Consider the following 17,771-nt stretch of genomic DNA (forward strand, 5'->3'; position numbering starts at 1 on the left):
CTCTGGTCTAGTCAAGCCTCCATCATCTCGTTAATAAAGCCGTGAAGCTGCTGCAGGGTCTGCCCTTCTCCACGTTTTGCTTTGTCTTCCTTCTCCCATGGCTGCCCTCCAAGGCCTCTGAAATTTTCCATTATCTTGGGAGCTTCACATGGTGGCAATTAAGCATTTTTTGCCCTTGTGCTTGTCAGCAAGGATTTGTTTGGCGGTTTGGGGTTTTATTTATGTACAGTCATCAACCTTCTTGATCCATGTTGTACCTGGCTGACAAATTCTGTCCCCAAATGTCAACCCACTATTTGCTTCTATTTGTCTCTCTAATGTTCTTGCGGACTAAAGTCAACAAGTTATTGAGCATATTTCAGGGCTTTTTTTGGCAAAAGTCTTTTGAAACCTGCATTTTAAATGTTTTGGTATAAATCTAGCGGCCCAAGTAGCACTGTTTGGGAGGGCAGGGGGAATTTTTAGCTCAGCCTGTGTTGTTTAGTAAGATTTTTGTAACAGGGATATCTGAAGGAACCAGCATCTAAGGCAGATAAGACTTTTTGTTGTTCATAAATTATCTTAACACGGAGAAGTTCTTGTTCTCCCTCTTCAAAGAAACAGGATACCCATATTGTCCCCAGGCTGAAAACTATGCCAACGTTAGCAAGAACAAGTGAAAAATAGGACTGAGCGAAACACAAGGTTGCTGAGCTTTTAAAAAATTATCTTCAAAAAGTATTCAAGAGTTCTTCTTAAAATGGTTGTGATTAAAATATTACTTACTATAGTTTTGAAAATCTGTTTCACTGATTGCCTTTTCCATGGGAACTTGTGTGTCCTTCTGTGCTTCAATTTATATTTCTGTAGACGAGAGTCAGCAGATTTACCAGGAGATGCAGGGAATCCTATTTATATAGCAGACTGTTCATGAATGGCAGAGACATTAAGAGAATGTAAAAGTCTTTCCCAAGAATGAAATAAACTGGGTCTTTTTCCACTATATTTGTCTGAATACTTAATGTAGCAGCATTTGGTTTTTAGCAGACTTGCTAGATGAAAACAACAAAAAAACCCCCGTTACAGTTAATCAATACATTTAGTAATGAACCTTGTGGAGGCACGGGGGGTATGTGTTACGTTTTGGGTTTTTCTTAGTTAGGCTTTGAACGGGAAATGTAGCTACCACACAAAATCTGGCACCCACTCAGAACAGCAGTCCATCTGCTGGCAAGACACACTGATTTTTTTCTTTTTTTTCCCTTATATTTCTTTTTTATCCCTTAGTCGCAAATGCAAGTAGTACTGTGTACCTCAAGGTGAGAGGCAATTCATGGTGCTTTACCGAGGTGGCATTTGGGCAGACAATTCATTTTACACTGGTGCAGGTTACTGTAAAAAAAAGAATCTGCACCTGCATGCTTATTTTTGGATGAGGGTAAGGTGTGTATGCTTTTTCCTTTTCAAGAGAAAAAAAATCCAGCATCTACACAACGCATTATTTAGCAGTGATGTCCTCTGTGTTCCTGCTCTCGGTAGTCTCACAAGTAACTGGTTGTGCAAAAATATTCCTAATTTGGCCTGCATGTGATATTTGTGCTACCCAGACGGGCATCGGCCGTGCCCATGCTCCCACCTCCTTGCTCTCATAGTCTGCCCCCCCTCTACTTTTCTGCCTGGTTTCACCCTGAAAAAATGAGCATACGGGTTTGGAGCAGTGGTGTAACAGCACCACGGGGGGGTTGGAATAGCGGGATGGGCAAGGGAAGGGCTGCAGGGTCAAGTAACGACTGTTTCCTCATTAGGAAAGACAGATGAGCTCTTGGGCAACTTCAGCAGTACCTTCCTGCCCAGTTCAGTGTATCCAAGCTACCTTTAATGCAGACTTGTTGTGTTAGTAGTACCTGGCTCCGTGTGTGCAGATATTGTGATGCTCCATATCCACCTGCTGATACAGGGGAGACACTGGTAAGGCTGCCACGTTCCTTGGGGAGTATCTGCAGGTTACATTTCCTCCCCAAAAACCTTCCTTAGCTTTAATTATATAAGGAGAATGCAGCTTGGTGTCTGGGTGCATAAGCTGGCAAAGTTGGCACTTCGGGCTTAAAATAAAAAGTGAACAAAAGTAAGCAAGATTAGTGCTAGAACCATTATGATAAGAAATGCAAAATTCTCCGATGGCAGTTTTACCAGTCCCTTTCAAGGTGGACGCTACCTTAAAGCTGGCAGAAAAGGGCTTCTTGGAGTCAAAATTTGATGTAGGATGTCTAGACCCTGATGCAGAGATATGAGCAGATTTTATTTTATTTTAATTATTGTCCTATACCGTAATTGTGGTGCTGTGCTCAATAACAGTACAAAAACATACTGGAAAGCGTAGACCTCATTATGGGAAGAGGATGGGGACAAGTTTTTAGTGTTTAGTCCTGCATTAAAACAACACTGTAATCGCAAACTGAAAGAGAAATTGCAATGCAAAAACCTTTGTGGAACTCTTAGAGTTTCTTAAAATATTGTCCTTCTCTACACGCCGGGCCTGGCAGCTCCCGTGTTCATTTTGGGATATTAACTTCTTTGCTGGTTTTGTCGGTTTTGCTTAAATCTTTCAGTTTAAATGTCTTGTGGTACTTTCCTTGGATCTCCTGTAGTCGTACTACTGAAATTTTATTTTATACTGTTATTATTGGTAGTGTGTTTTAGCTAAGCTAGAAAGTGAAAAACAGTTACTTAATGCAAACCAGATTTCCTATCTGTTTTTGTTTACAGAGCCTCTGGCACACAGCTTGCGTGGCTAAAAGGCCGTACAGCACTAATCAAAATGTTGTTGTTACATAAATATAATGCTGCCACTTCTTTTGATGTAGCGGTGGCGAGGTTGTCTGCTGGTGGTTCTGCTCTCTGTGTTTCTAAGCTGAAATGCTTTAACGTAAAATAAATGTCTCCATAAATTTGTGCCCCCTTTTTTTTTTTTCTCCATTCATATTTTGTTCTCAGAACCCAGAATTTGGGGATGAAGCAAAATTCTGTTACTCTCTTAACAGGAAAATAGTAGCTTTGTGATTCCACATCATTTGGTGTGTACCATGCGTACTTCGTTAAACCTCATTTTGCATATATAAGCAACATTGGGCTGCTACATTGGGGTCAATCTAACCATGTGCTCCAGTACAGCAGTGCTTTATTGTGCAAGTGTAATTAAGTTGTCTGAAGGAAGCTTATTTTCTTGCCAGTAAAAGACCTATTTGAGGTACAGAGAGAAAGTAGAAGAAATGCTTTGAAAAACCATCAGTCAACATTAAAAAAAAACAACCAAACCAAACAAAACAGAAGATCCATTTCAAGTACAAATAGAAAATATAAGAAATTATTAGAAAGACAATTGGTCAACATTAAAAAAAAAAAATTAACCATAATGCTAGGGCCATATCTATGGAATAGGTTCTGGTAGGTTCTAGTGGGACGTATGGAGTAGGTCCTAGTACTTGGCCATTTCCATTATTGTTATGCTGACCTTGCTTTCAACAGTTTTCCTTGTTATTTAATTGGCTCATGTTATAAACTTGATCTGAGAAAAACATGCTTTCACACGACTAAACCTGAGAAAACTGGAGTTGAATTTGTCGGTTTTACAGGAGTTGCTTCTTTTGCAGAGATGCTCTAGAGCCCAGGGAATGAAAGCACAGGTTGTGTGGATGAGTGTGTTCAATGTAACGCCGTTCTCTTTGTTTCACACCCCTTGTTCACACCTGCTTGCTTTCTGTCTTGCAGTGTGCCCCAGCTCGTGCGGCAAGAGAGCCTGCACGGACCAAAACGAGTGTTGCCATCCCGAGTGCTTGGGGAGCTGCACGGCGCCCGACAACAACACGGCGTGCGTCGCCTGCCGCAATTACTACTACGAGGGCGTCTGCATGCCCACCTGCCCTCCCAACACGTACAAGTTCGAGGGCTGGCGCTGCGTCACGAAAGAGTTTTGCTCCAAAGTCCCCGCCACCGAAACGAGTGAATACGAGAGGTTTGTGATCCACAATGACGAGTGCATGGCGGAGTGCCCCTCCGGATTCATACGCAACGGGAGCCAAAGGTAATGTGGCTGCTGGGAGGCTCGTCGGAGTCGTCATGTTTGGGTTTTTCCATCTCCTGTTCTGTGGCAGCCTTGTGATGTGAATTGCATTGGGTAGAAATGAGAACATGTTAATACAATGGGGAATTAAATGACATCCATGACACCCGCTTAGGTGAATTCACCATTGAAAGGTCTGATTACATGCAGTCCTGTGCATTGTCAGTTGCCACTGATTCTTCTGAAGGACTTGGGGAGGTCAGTTCAACACAGAACCAGGTCTCCAAGTAGACAATAACAAAATGGAAGTGGAAGCCCAGGAACACAGTATTGAGGCTTGACCAATGTCCATTATCACACAGAACAAACCGTAGCAGTTGTCCTGCTTCATAGATTATTTGCCTTATGTGTGTTTGCATTTCAGCCACATGTATTATTTAGTGTATTTAATGTTATTTCCCTTTTTTTCACTCATTCCAGAAGATAAAAATGGTGTTTTAGAAGGAAACAGTCATGAAGGTAGTGACAAAAATAATGCAGCAGCTGCCAATATTATACAGAATAATTTCCTGCAAGACTGTCACTCACCTACTCTTATTGAATTCCAACAGTTGGAGTGATGTATGCATATGATTTTGTTATTTTGCCAGTGGTTTAAGCAAACAGCCTTAGTTGCCTACTGACTCTAGGAAACTATAGACTGAGTAAAGGATAATCAGCATGCTAAAATTCACAGTGCTTCAGTACTGTATTAAAAAGATGCCTTTGTAGGTTGTTCTCTAAATCTTTTGGAAAGCTGGTTGCAGTGATACCTGCACCAGTGGTGTGTCTGTGCATGTGTGTCATCCATCCCTTGAATCAAAGAGCAGGGAGTTCCGCGGTTGACATTGGGATGTAAGCAACTTCACGCTGCTGGAATCCAGAGACTCGCCTGAGAAACGTTCTGTTCTCATCTCCTTGAGCTCGTGGTGCCAGCGGTGTGAACCGCTCGCGTGGCAGTGCCTGGGCATCTTATCTCAGTGTGCGCTGCTGCAGCCATTGGAAGGAGCTGGAACTCCAGGCCAGTGAATGTCGTGTTCCCCAGAGGTGGTGTTAGCAAATAGTAGCAAACAGAAAGCGTTTCCAGCGTTCTTTGTACACTCACTTGAATGCCTCTTGCTTGTGTCGGCAGCTTTTAGTGGTTTGTGGCATGTTACAGTGCAAGATTTTTAAATAGGAGCTTACTACTAAGAAAAGGAAGCTTCTTCCTTTTATTGTTTATGGATGAAAAACTGTTATTATCAATTTACATGTTTCTTTACGTCTCAGAAGAAAGTTTGGATCAATTTATTTTAAAAGGAATAGATAATCTGTGTTCATCAGTATTGTCACCAGAAGCTCTTGTTTTTGGAGCTGGGTTTGGTTCTTTCCATTTTTCCCCTCTAAAGCATTAAGGTAAAATAAGTAATGATGAAATTTGAAAGAAAGTGCTGTAATAACTGGAAAAATAAAAATGACCTTGAATCGTGAAAGAGATTTACCAGGAGGAGTGATCAGAGGGCATGTTCTCTGTGCACATGGCGTGTTCAATTTTGAGATGAACATGCAGTCAGTGTAATACAGAGCCTTTAAAAAGCTGCTGTAGCCAAAGGCTGGGCTGGCCTGGGTTCTTGTCCTTGAGTTTGGGCACTAGAAAATGCTGATGAATGCTTGTGAGTATAAGAAGCAGGAGAAGAGGGTTTGTGCTTCAGTTTTCCTCCCCGCTTCTGACAATCCAGTTTCTCTCAAGTTCAGGGCTGTGTCTGTCGTGGAGTTTTATAGTTGCTGGTGGACCCATTCTCTTGCCATTTTGAACCTGCTGAGATTTCTGGCCAGTCTCTCCCAGTTCCTGTTGCGGATTAGTTTTGCCTTGTATCAAGATGCATCCTTCTCTTTAAGCTTGCTGCTTTAATACATTCTAAGCTATAAAAAGTAGTGACCAATTCACTGCTGTTTTTTTCCACATCACTTATGACTATGTGTTCCCACAGTTGTCTTTCCCGAGTTAAAACAGCCAGAAATATGGAATTCCCTAGTGTTGCGCTTCAAATACGGATTTAAGGGCACGAAGACAGACAACTTTATAAGAACTTGAACAATATTTTCCAATCTCCTGTTGCTTGTTAGCCTGTTTTTGGAGGTTGGGCCTGGATTAGCCTAAAACTTCACAGCACTCTGAGGATGTCTACATAAATGAGGTCTTTCTGGGTATAATTTAGAGCAAATGCACAAATACAAAGGTGCTGGGTTTTACCTGAAGTGCTTTCCACTTTGCAAGGACCACAAAGCCTGCCAGAAGCTGGCAGGCGGTGGGTATGGGGTCCATACGTTCACTCCTGGGTTGCTGTAAACAGGAGCTGCAATGCTCCAGCATCTCTGGAGTCCAGGGGGCAAGTGAACCTAGTTACCTGCAGCCCTCTGCAAAGTGTGGGGACTTTCATTCTACTTCGAAGGATTTCTCTGAGCTCTAAAGGGAACAGTCTTTTGAAATTTAACTGAAGGCAGTCCGTAGGCTCAAGAGTTGCGTATCATTGCTTATTTTGGGTCTCCCTTTCTTTCCTACCAGCATGTTCTGCAGCCCTTGTGAGGGGCCTTGCCCCAAAATTTGTGAGGATGGGAAAACGAAGACCATCGACTCTGTCACGTCAGCACAAATGTTGCAGGGATGCACAATTCTCAAGGGAAATCTGCTGATTAACATCCGTCGTGGAAGTAAGTGATTGCCCTCTCTTTAGGAACCTCTGATAAGGCTGCTTTTAATATTTTTTTCCTTTTGTCTGTCAGCATAATGATAAGAACATTAAAAACTCAGCAAACTGTTTGCTTTCCAGTGCTCCTGTTTGATTTGGCCCACTGTAGCAACATTCTCCAGCATGCAGATGGGATAGGTGGTCAGCTACCAAGTTACAAGGCAGTGAAAGCTGGTATTTTTCTAAGCTTTTTTGGCAGGACAGGGAACCAGGATTAGGCAGTGAGATGAGCAGTAGTCCCAAAGGAATAATAAAGACCTGAGAAGGTGGAAAAGTTGAAAACCCTTGCATCTGGGTAGGTAAATAACTTGTCTGCTAGTAAGGCATGGCACTGTAAGACTGCATTTCCTCACTTCTTAAGACAAGGTGTGGTGTTTTGCTAAAACATGGAATCCAGAGGGCTGAGAGCTCTTACAAAGCCCAGCACTGTGCCCCTGGATGGCTGTCAGTAGTGAGCTGGCCACCTTTGTCGCATATCTTGAACAAGCGCTGGATTCGATTTGTCAGAGCAGTGATTCATCAGCCAGGGAAGTGTTGACAGTTGATGAGCTCTTAAAAGGAGACTAAAAAATCACTGTTAGTTTTTATTGGAAATGTATCTCCCTATGGAAGGTGACTTTAGGTTTCATGAATAAGGTTGAAAGATTGAGATGTATTTTATTCCCTTTATCCTGCTGAATGAAAACTTCAGGGTTCAGACGCAGCAGCATGTGGATGATTTCACTCATGGTCCCACTGCTACAGGTACAGTCTTCCCTTATGGGGAGATGTTCCGGTTACTTAGGGCAAGCGTGGGGCTTTTTATTTCTTAAGTGTTATTATAGAGTGCTGAAGAGCATCTGCTTCCTTCCAGCTTATTTGGTATGGGAACTGAAAGCAATGCATGATGCCCCAGAGGAGACCAATAGCATACCTCCACTTCCTCATCCCCAGTCTCATTCTCCATTTTCCAGTGGAGCTTTCTGCCTGAGCTTTGCTCTGTAACCAAAGAGCAATTCCCGTTTCATGGATGTGAACGTTTACACAAGGGTCTTTTCATCCCTGCCGGAATGCTGGCTCACCATTCGGTGCTGGCTTCAAAGTGCAGCGTCCATGGAAAAAGCAGGTTTGCCAGTATGGAAAAGCAAGACTGGTTTTCCAGTGTTGCTCTGTGGCTTTATTTTGCCCTTCCGGCCATCTGTCCACACAGGGAACTGTTACTGGGCAAGGAAAACCAGCATCTCTCATTTTCAAAAGCAACAAATAGAGATGTTTTCTTTAAATGATTTATACTGCATTTAGCAGGATAGCAGTTAAAGCTATGAGTTCTGTAATAATCAGATTACTTTTTTCTTACTATAGATAACATCGCCTCAGAACTGGAGAATTTTATGGGTCTGATTGAGACAGTTACAGGGTATGTGAAGATTCGCCATTCCCATGCATTAGTCTCCCTGTCTTTCTTGAAGAACCTGCGGTATATTCTGGGAGAGGAACAGGTGGATGGGTAAGTGTGTGGATATTTGTAAATGCAATTTCAGTTTAATAAAAAGCCACAGAGATTGTCTCCTAATAAACATTCATGTACTACTTAGTAGAATCTTCTCTTCCACTTAGTATGCAATGTTTTTCTCCTAATGAACACCATTGCACAGTCATCGCTCATTTGGATTACTGGCCGAGTCAGCATACTAAATTGAGTATATTAAAAGCGTTTGTATCGTAACTTTGCTGCTGCTTTTCACTTTAGGTTTTTCTGGGGAGATTCTTCACGTTGATGAAGTGTCCTCATTTGTTCTTGTTTTCATTGAGAAAAGAGCATCTTCAGAAACAATTGGATTTCCTTGCAGTTCTTCACTGTTGGCTTTTAGCAGAGTTTTATGGAGAATTTCAGCTGAAAGGGAACCCGAGCCTTTGCTAACCAGGGAGTGCAACTGGAAGTGACCCAACTAGTATGATATTGTTTGCAAGTTGCATTTTTTTCCCACTCTGTGAAATGCTAACATTAGCTGATTATCCATTGAGCAGAAAAAGGACTGGTCACAAAAAGTAAAGTGGATCCCCTGAAGTGTTTTCTGTGGGTTGTATTGCTTCGGTAATGTATATAATTACACAGTGTGGGATACTTTTTGCTTTGTATAGCTCCAGTTTTCCTATGATGGTAGGAGATAGCCATGACAAAAGTTTTTATTTCTGCCGAACTTGCAGTGCTGAGATGTGGTGATGGCCCTTCAGCAAACAGCCTTGCTCTTTCTCTTCCTGAGTCAAGTAGCTGTCCCAAGTTTAAACCGGTATTCTCTGGGAGAAATAAGTCTCCCTTAATAATGACAGAACTATTAAATGAAGAATTTTCAGAAATAATTTAAGAATAGGTAGTGGGAGGGTCATGGGAAAGGTTGCTTGTGTCTGATTTATCTGCCCCAACAGGATAAAGTTACAGCATGAGGGACTCTTCACAACCTCCCTCTTTCTCTCAGGCCAGGCTTTGGTCAGCCTTGAATGCTTAAAATTCTACCATGTGACAGAGCGAGTTAAAGGGCAGCTCTTCATCCTGCACTTGCAAAAGCACGCTGTCCTTTTCAGTAAGAACACCGGCTCTACAGAAAAGCTTGTTTCGAGTTGCAAATCCTAGAGGCTTGTCACTTTGCCGAGCACGAGGCTCATTCAGCCCATTTACGATGTGGTGTGTGCTCTCACAGATACTCCAATTATTGATTTGTCTTTTCTTCTCTGCCTTGCTCGCTTTAAATTTGAGTTTAGCTTTGTGTTTCGAGTAGTAATTATGTTTATGGTACCTTGTATGTCAGCAGGCAGAGCTGATACGAAGGGAAATGGCAGGTTTTTAAATCGATTCCCAAATAGAGAAGTAAATGGTGCAGCTTTGCAGAGGAAAACGGGACCGAGTGGGGAAGGCAAAATAGATCCATAGTAAAGAGCTACTTGTGCTAAAATTCACCCGTGCTAGAAAATTACTGCAGTTACTTACCGTGGATCAGGGGCAGTCTCTTTGCTGGGAAAACATCAAGCATAATTTAGGCATTGCCAGAGTCCAAATAACATTTCCAAAAGTACTCAGATGGAAGCTGGCACCCGGCAAGGAAGAACCGAGCTTGAACAATCACTTTGGCAGAGTTCTGATCAACAGGGAGTGGAGTCTTAACCTGGGAAGTACTGGGCTGCTGAACAATAGCTGTTTGTGCGCCATTGCTGTGGGGGGCAAGGGGAGGTTAATTTCACATCCATTGTCATAGTCATTCATTACACAACTGACCCCATCACCACCTCTTTTTTTTTAATTGAACTGGACTAACAAAACGGTACTTCAGTATTTCTTTCTTCCTTATTCAGTTGCTGGTGCCTGCCTCAGTTATCGCAGAGAATGGAAAGTTCAGAGGGAATTTACTTTGTTTGTTTTCAGAGTATTCATTGCCTCTTTTGAACACCGTGTCCATAGTGAACGTGCTCTCACGGCAGGAAAAAAAAATTCTCTTTGCAAATAGGGAAACTGAAATGGAGAAGTGCTGGAGGTACCCCGGTGTCATTTGCAGGATTTTGATTCCTGGTGTTCGCTTTGCCAGACCCCTCTGTCCTCTGGGGTGCTGCGTGTTCCTTGCTGTCGTCGGCCGCAGCTGCTGTGTTGATGGATGGCATGTGGGCAGCGCTTCTCAAAGTGTCTCCAGGTTGGGTACTTGGAAAATGAGCCATTTGTGGCCTTGAGGAGCGAGTGAGGATGGTGGCTGAGGCAGAGTTGCTCCTCTGGAACCGACCGGCTGCTGTCGTGTCTCATCTTCTGCAGCAGATTGGGGGCAGTCTGTATAAAAGCAAAACAACTCTCCCTGTTTTCTATGTTATTTTGAAGCAGGGGCATCAGTAGCTTTCAGGCTTGTTGGAAAAGAAAGTGAGTTAGGGAGTTTGTACACTGGGTTCATCGGGGGGTTTAGGAAGCTCACCAGTTTACCTTTTCAAATGGGACGAGAAAGCACTGAGCTTCAGTATTGATAAGGTGCATTATTTTCAAATCCCCAGGTTAGTATAAAAACCCCTCGTTTCCTATCCATGTATTTACCTGTGGAGGTGAATTCTTGACCAAAATCACCACATCTTCTCTTTGGGCTGTCCCACAGGGTTGCTTGTCTTGTCCCTGGGTAGCCAGTCTGTCCCAAACCTCTGCTGCCTGGTCATCTCCTGCAGCTCATCCACTGCTCCAGCCACAGTCCTTTGCCCCTTCTCATTCCCTTCTTGGTGCAAGTCCCTTGCCTTTACGGATCATGCTTTACTCTCTTATCACTATTGTACTTACCTGGTTGTTATCCTTTTCAGGAGCTTTTTAGGCCCTGTACACTATGCAGGAGGATAAAGGGTGGTGGAAAGCTTGTTGAGATGTTTTCATCACCCTATCTCCTTTTGGTTTGGATCTCATGTTCTGCCTCACTGCTTCACGATGGGTGACTGCGCACAGATGTAGCATTGCGTGCAGATACAGCGTGAAGCAGGTTTTTTGTGCATGCAGTCAATAATTAAGTGGCCGTGGGTGCACTGCAGTTGGGGATACACATCACGTAGTGGGAATTCTCTCTTGTGGGTGTGCTTGGGTTATGCAGACCGTCTTGAGGCTTTTTATGGCAAGCCTGGGACCAGATGTGCCTCCTACTCCTGTTCAGAGGTTCAGCCTGTCCTTCAGGCCGTAATCTCCCCTCATTCCCTTAGTTACTGTCTCCAGGGTTTGACTGGCAGTGCTTTGTTTTCCTACAGTGAATCTTTTATTCTTTCCATGCTATCTTCCTTGGCATCCTGATTTTTTCCACAGCTCTTAGAGCCAAAGTCTGATATAATCTTTATTTACAACTGTATTTATAACCTAAGCCCTAAGTGCACTCTGCTTGCCCTCTGCTCCACCTTTCAAGCCATGCAGCACTGCACCTCCCTTGGGACTGGATAAAGCCCTCCAAGTGCGTTTTCCCTGGTGTTTTGAATGGTACTGGAATAGCTTCCACTAATTTATACTTTCAGTGTATGTACGTAAACCCTTAGGCCCTGTTTGCGTTGCCTCAGATGGCTTAAGCATCTGAGCAGCGGTGACTCCCAGCTCTGGCCCAGTTGCTGTGTAAAGCACCCGTGTGTGCTTGATTTGCCTCCTTTATTCACACTCTCGAAAGCTTAGGCACATTGCTTTAATACAAGAATTATCTCTGATGTCTAAAGCATCATTGCCACAGTTGTGAGCAGGAGACAGACTGGTCTGTTATTAAACATTTAAGATGGTTTCCGTAGTCGTGGAGCCACGTGTCTGTTTATTGTGTTCAATCTGAGTCCAGCTTTTTTTTTAATTCCTTTTTTTCTCCTGAAAAGCTTAGTTGCCATCACTTAATCACACAGCTAAGTATGGTGAAGTGTCATCTTCTCAGCAGTACACAGGGAGCTGCAGGGATTTTAGTCATCTGTAACAGAGTAATAGGTGTCTCAAATAAACACGGGTTTTGATGATGTCTGTCAAATCCCACATGCAGTTTAGCATCTTTGTTCTCTCCTGGCAAGATGCATTTAAAGCACAAACATGGATGTGCTCCTTTGTCAACTGAGCACATTTTTCTCAGCATCCATCTGAAGTGGCACCAGCTATATTGACTTCATTAGTCATCAAGTCCTGAATAATTAGGGGACAGTTGGAAATGGGAGAAACAACTTACGTTTCACATTTTTCTGAAAATATACTCATCATTTTGCTATGTTACAAGAAACTGCAACCGTGGTCTGCACAAATTCCAACCAGAATATACAGTTTTCACTTCAGGTTGGATAAGAGAGGAATTGATGCTAAATTTTAAATGAAGTAGTTGAAGGAAAACCATAAATAAGTAGTATGTCAGCTTCCTATGAGCCCCATGGTTTGTCTGCCATGTTACTCTGTAGAAACTGTGACTGTAGTTAAAAGGATTTGTAAAGGCCTAGTTTAACTACGCTGACGTGGGCTTAGCGATGGCTTGCAGAGGTTACGAGGCCTCATTGTGTTACTGGATTTCATGTTGATGTAGTTAACATTGGTGGGACTTTGCACAGGAGAGTTTGATAAGTCCTGCCACGATGGGTTGGTTTGATTTGGGTTCATCAGCTCCACAGACCTTTTACTCATTTCCCAATTGTTTGTTCCTGTGCCTACTCTCCCAAAATTTGTTTTTGCAGGTACTGTCTTGCTGCTGATGCAGAGTCTGTAATCTTGCTTTTGCTGCACTTGTATTTTTCTTCCAATCAAGTGGTACCATTAATTTCTTAGTAGGATTTACACACACAACTTTATATTTAGTGTTTACTTAGCACAATGTAGGAAATCTTCCTTGGGCCAAGAGGTAAACTAAGACAAAGAAGCAAGGAAACCTCACTGTGCAAGCTCCTATAGTTGTTTTTGTAAATGCAAACAAGGCAACTGTGTTCACAGTTTTATTTTATCATCAGAACCGCACCGTGCTTTTCCTCCCATAAGGTATGCAGGGTTATTGCTTCCCACTTGCCACAAAATGGAAAATCCAGTGTAGAGACCTGCTGTTCAGAGGATATGGATTTATATTCCTCATAACAGCTTCCACACAATTACTAAAACACATGTTGGAGTGGCCTTTACCTGGTGTGCTGTCAGCTTGGCGTCCTGTGTTGCGGTTATTTCCCTGCCCTCTGACCAAAGTGAGCATTCAGGGAAAACTTGCTCTGTGGGGGAGAAGAAAATCCTTTACTCTGCTGAACACCTATTTAAAGCATTAAGAGGAAACACAGTCTGTTAAAGTTTGCTTGTAGTAAGGTATTCTTGGTTGGAATTGGCTGTGAATTAAAACTAATATTTTTTCCTTCAAAAATCTGTCTTTAGGAATTATTCCTTCTATGTGCTTGATAACCACAATCTTCAGCAGCTGTGGGACTGGAACCATCATAACTTGACAATCAAGGAGGGGAAAATGTACTTTGCATTTAATCCTAAACTGTGTGTTTCTGAGATTTACCGGATGGAGGAAGTTTCAGGAACCAAGGGCCGGCAGAGCAAAGGAGATATAAATCCAAGGAACAATGGGGAGAGAGCCTCTTGTAAGTAAAAGCCGTTTGATGAAGACGACTGCTTTCCAAATCATGTTTTTTGTGACAGCAACAGCATATAACAATAAGAACATAGCTGGAGAGTGAGAAATATGGGTATATCCAGCAAGGAGCAGTTTCTCTGTTTCCTTCACAAATGTACATCATTATTGGGTGTTTTCTCAGATATCTGCTCTTTCTTGAAACTAAGGCTGCTGAATAACAATTCCATAGGCGCTAGAACACTTTCTGTTACGTTCAGGCTTTTTTTCTGCTCCTGCCAAATATTATACCTTGTTGCTAGAAACATTCGTTGTAAACTTAGTTTTCTGTTCTTTATTTTCAAATTATTTGCTTTCGGATTGAGAATGCATTTTAGTATTCTAGAGTATTCCTAAATTTCAGTGTCTCTGCATTTAATTTTGGATTCTGCAATGATCAAAGTTACTGGGAAGTTTTCTTTTGGTGGTCTTCACATCAGGTCTTCAGGTGTAACCAACACATTTAAAAGCACTCTCTCACTTAGAACTTAAGGTGACAGAATGCTTACAAATTTGACCTCATACTCAAACTCCTAGAACTGACAGCACGTTTTTCTTCGGTCTGTTTGTGGTGTTCTCAGAGCTGAGTAAATTGAAATGGATCTTACGTGCGAGTCCAGTCCCCTTGTTCTGGGTGGTGTTTACAGAACTGGGGCGCGTGCTCCGGGTGTCTCTTTAGGCGGGATGCAGAGGATCCGTGCGGCACAGTCCATTCCCTGCGCGTTCCACAGAGCAAACGCTGCGGTGCTGGAGGGGTTACAGACGCACAGCCCGGCCTTTCTGCCACTGAGCCCAGTGCCAGACGCTCCCTGCTTTAAAAAAGCGTTACAGAAAGCTTTCTGACTCTGAGAGGGGGAAAAAAATCAACAACAGCTAAACTGCCTTTGAAAAGATAGCACCAATAGTACCAGTGTACACGAGGGTGAAAACCCCTTTATTTTCAGATGCTTCTGTGGAGCATTGGAAACTAACTCACAGTTGACACTCAGAACACAATTTCTTCATGCGAGAATTAAGTTTTTAAAATGCTGGTTTGTTTGGGGTTGAAAGCTCAGTGGTAGTGAGAAGTCATTGATCTCAAAGCTGGAGCTTCCATCCAGCTCTGTTCACAAGAGGAGCTGGAAGCTGCTGCCATCGGATGGTTGTGCCATATATGAACTGAGTTTTGGAGTTCTTGGTCCAGCCTCTCATGAGTAGGAATGTAAACTGCTTTGTCCTTTCCATGTTGTCCAGAGCAACAAATTGTAGTCATCAAAAGTTGTCCTGGAAGGTGAGAGCGCAGAGAACAGTTACTGCTCTGCATGTGTGTTGGAGTTGCATGATAAATTTAGTGCTTCTAAGCCAGTCCTGTGAATAAACAGACCTTCCATTCCTCTCTCCAGGAGAGTCCAAAGTAGTTCTCAAGAGCTTTCTGATGATGCTTTAAAAGAAAATCCACTTTAGAAAAAATGTAGCTCCAACACATTCTGAAATGATTGCCAAGGTCACTGCTTACCATTAAGCACACGAATGTAGTAGGATGAGATACAAAGCTCTGCAGAGACAGAGGCCGTTGATGTAATGTGGTGTCATGGGCACTACTGGAAAGGCTAATTAGCTAGAACTGGTACCTAAGAAACAGCGAAAACTGACAGGCGATGAGAGGCTAACTCTGTCACGTCCTTTCATTTTGTATTGCAGGTGAAAGCCACATTCTGCGTTTTGTTTCCAACACGACGCTCAAGAATCGGATTAAACTAACGTGGGAACGGTATCGCCCTCCAGATTATCGAGATCTCATTAGCTTCACTGTTTACTACAAAGAAGCGTAAGTAGATGTCGTCAGAAACTAATCAGAATGGTCCAAGGAATAGGAGACAGTTGTGTTCTGACAGTTGGTTTGTTAACAAGAGAAGTTAGTCAGCAGAGTCCTTCGGGTGGTTCTGTTTCACACAGTTCATACATCTAATCCAGTTTACATAGTTCATCCTCAAGTCCCACTTTTGCTTGAGTTCTTTTCTTGGTGGAGCACAAGCCCCTTTTAAAAAGAGGATTGTTTTGAATGAAGCCTGCAAATGGATTCTAAATCCACCAGGAAGTTTCAAATTAAAAAAAAAAAAAAAAAAAAATCAGATGAGATGGATGGCTTAGCCCTTCTCGGGGTCTAATTTGGAGCTCTCCGTAAGTTGTGTCGTGTTTACCAAGACCTCTTGCTTCTCTAGTCATAGTACTGACTAGAGAGCATCACAGAGCAGGAGTTTGCCCTGTCACCTTGATAACTTGTCCGTTCACAGTTTGGGGTTATTTAGATTATCTAACTTGGGAAGTTTCTGTCTTAGTATCTCTTGATAATGAAGGAGTGGAGCAGTTGGTGGAGGATCCTAATTTTTTGGGAGATGTCTCTACCTTTGCACATCCTTGTAGCGTCTCAGATTTAAAATAGACAAAAAAAATTGTGGTGCTTGGAAATAAATACAATTTTTATTCTGTTTTATTTTGCTATGGAAAACAAGTAAGCTTTATTTGTTTCACTGAGCAACACTGAAGTGAGGCACTCTCATAAGTATATGACAGTTTTTAGGAGAAAATAAGTATTTTGTACTGTTTTTTTTCTTTAAATATTTCAGACCATTCAAAAATGTGACTGAGTATGATGGGCAAGATGCATGTGGCTCCAATAGCTGGAACATGGTCGATGTTGACCTGCCACCGAACAAAGAGAACAATCCTGGAATTCTGCTGCAGGGATTGAAACCTTGGACTCAATATGCCATATATGTCAAGGCCGTTACTCTCACAATGATGGAAAACCATCATATTCATGGAGCAAAAAGTGAAATTGTGTATATACGAACCAATGCTGCAGGTGAGATGCTGGGCTGTTGGGTAAGAGGTTGATGACACTGCAGGTATGCTTATTTTTATGCATGTTCTGTTCTTAATACAGAAATTATATGCAGATGATGTGCATAATGCTAGAAGGTTTCAGTAACTATGAAAGCAGCATTAAGATTTGAATTACAACTCTATGGTTGTTCAGACATAATTTTCATTGGGGACTATGGCAGCTTTTTAGATGTAGGATTTCAGACTTCTATTGGTGAAGGTAAATACAAGGACAGTTTCAGATTGGGACTACAGGTGATTGTAGTTGAACCTTTAATAACCATTGTTAGTGGGGTCTAAGTAGGAATTCTTTGCTTTGAAATAGATGTTTTTTCTTGTAGTATGGATATGGATTGGGATTCACTTGGAAAGCTTGCATCAAAATGCATTGTAGAATGCTCTAGATTTAAATACCTTCCTTTTATTTTTTCCCTTCCAGTGCCATCCATTCCTTTGGATGTTATTTCAGCATCCAACTCCTCATCCCAGCTGATTGTGAAGTGGAACCCTCCCTCTCTTCCCAACGGCAACCTCTCATACTACATCGTACGATGGCAGCAGCAACCTCAGGACAGTTACCTTTACAGACACAATTACTGCTCCAAAGGTAGGAACATGAAATGTGGTTGTGTTGAGATGCCTGTGACTCTTACCTGCCAGTGCACTTTATTTATTAGAGCTAAAACCTTTGCCATGATTCACAGCTCTTTTGTGAATAATAGCAAGTAGAAGGGAATGGATTGTTGCTGCATTGATAATGTGGAGAGGAAAGAAACAAGTCACTTCGGTTCTTTCTTTTAAGATAAAGTCCCAATTCGAAGATACGCTGATGGGACCATTGACACAGAAGAAGCTACTGAACCCACCAAGCCAGAGGGCTGTGGGGGAGAAAAGGGACCTTGTTGTGCTTGTCCCAAGACAGAGGCAGAAAAGCAAGCTGAGAAGGAGGAGGCAGAGTACCGCAAAGTCTTTGAGAACTTCCTTCACAACTCCATCTTTGTCCCCAGGTAATGGATTTTG

At 42.5% G+C, this 17,771-nt stretch overlaps 1 protein-coding gene across 4 annotated transcripts in view; it reads left to right on the top strand.

Annotated features, from left to right (window-relative positions):
- The window catches only part of IGF1R (insulin like growth factor 1 receptor), a 171,468-nt gene that overhangs the window by 121,227 nt on the left and 32,470 nt on the right, over positions 1–17,771 (top strand). For all 4 annotated transcript variants that reach the window (XM_065847013.2, XM_065847014.2, XM_065847015.2 and 1 more), the window contains exons 3-10: positions 3,748–4,060; positions 6,624–6,769; positions 8,149–8,293; positions 13,643–13,857; positions 15,567–15,693; positions 16,493–16,731; positions 17,191–17,358; positions 17,554–17,758. In XM_065847013.2, the coding sequence (XP_065703085.1) occupies positions 3,748–4,060; positions 6,624–6,769; positions 8,149–8,293; positions 13,643–13,857; positions 15,567–15,693; positions 16,493–16,731; positions 17,191–17,358; positions 17,554–17,758 (1,558 nt within the window). The remainder of the gene's footprint in view (positions 1–3,747; positions 4,061–6,623; positions 6,770–8,148; positions 8,294–13,642; positions 13,858–15,566; positions 15,694–16,492; positions 16,732–17,190; positions 17,359–17,553; positions 17,759–17,771) is intronic.

This window comes from Patagioenas fasciata, chromosome 12, assembly GCF_037038585.1.
Source record: "Patagioenas fasciata isolate bPatFas1 chromosome 12, bPatFas1.hap1, whole genome shotgun sequence".
Lineage (NCBI taxonomy): Eukaryota > Metazoa > Chordata > Aves > Columbiformes > Columbidae > Patagioenas > Patagioenas fasciata.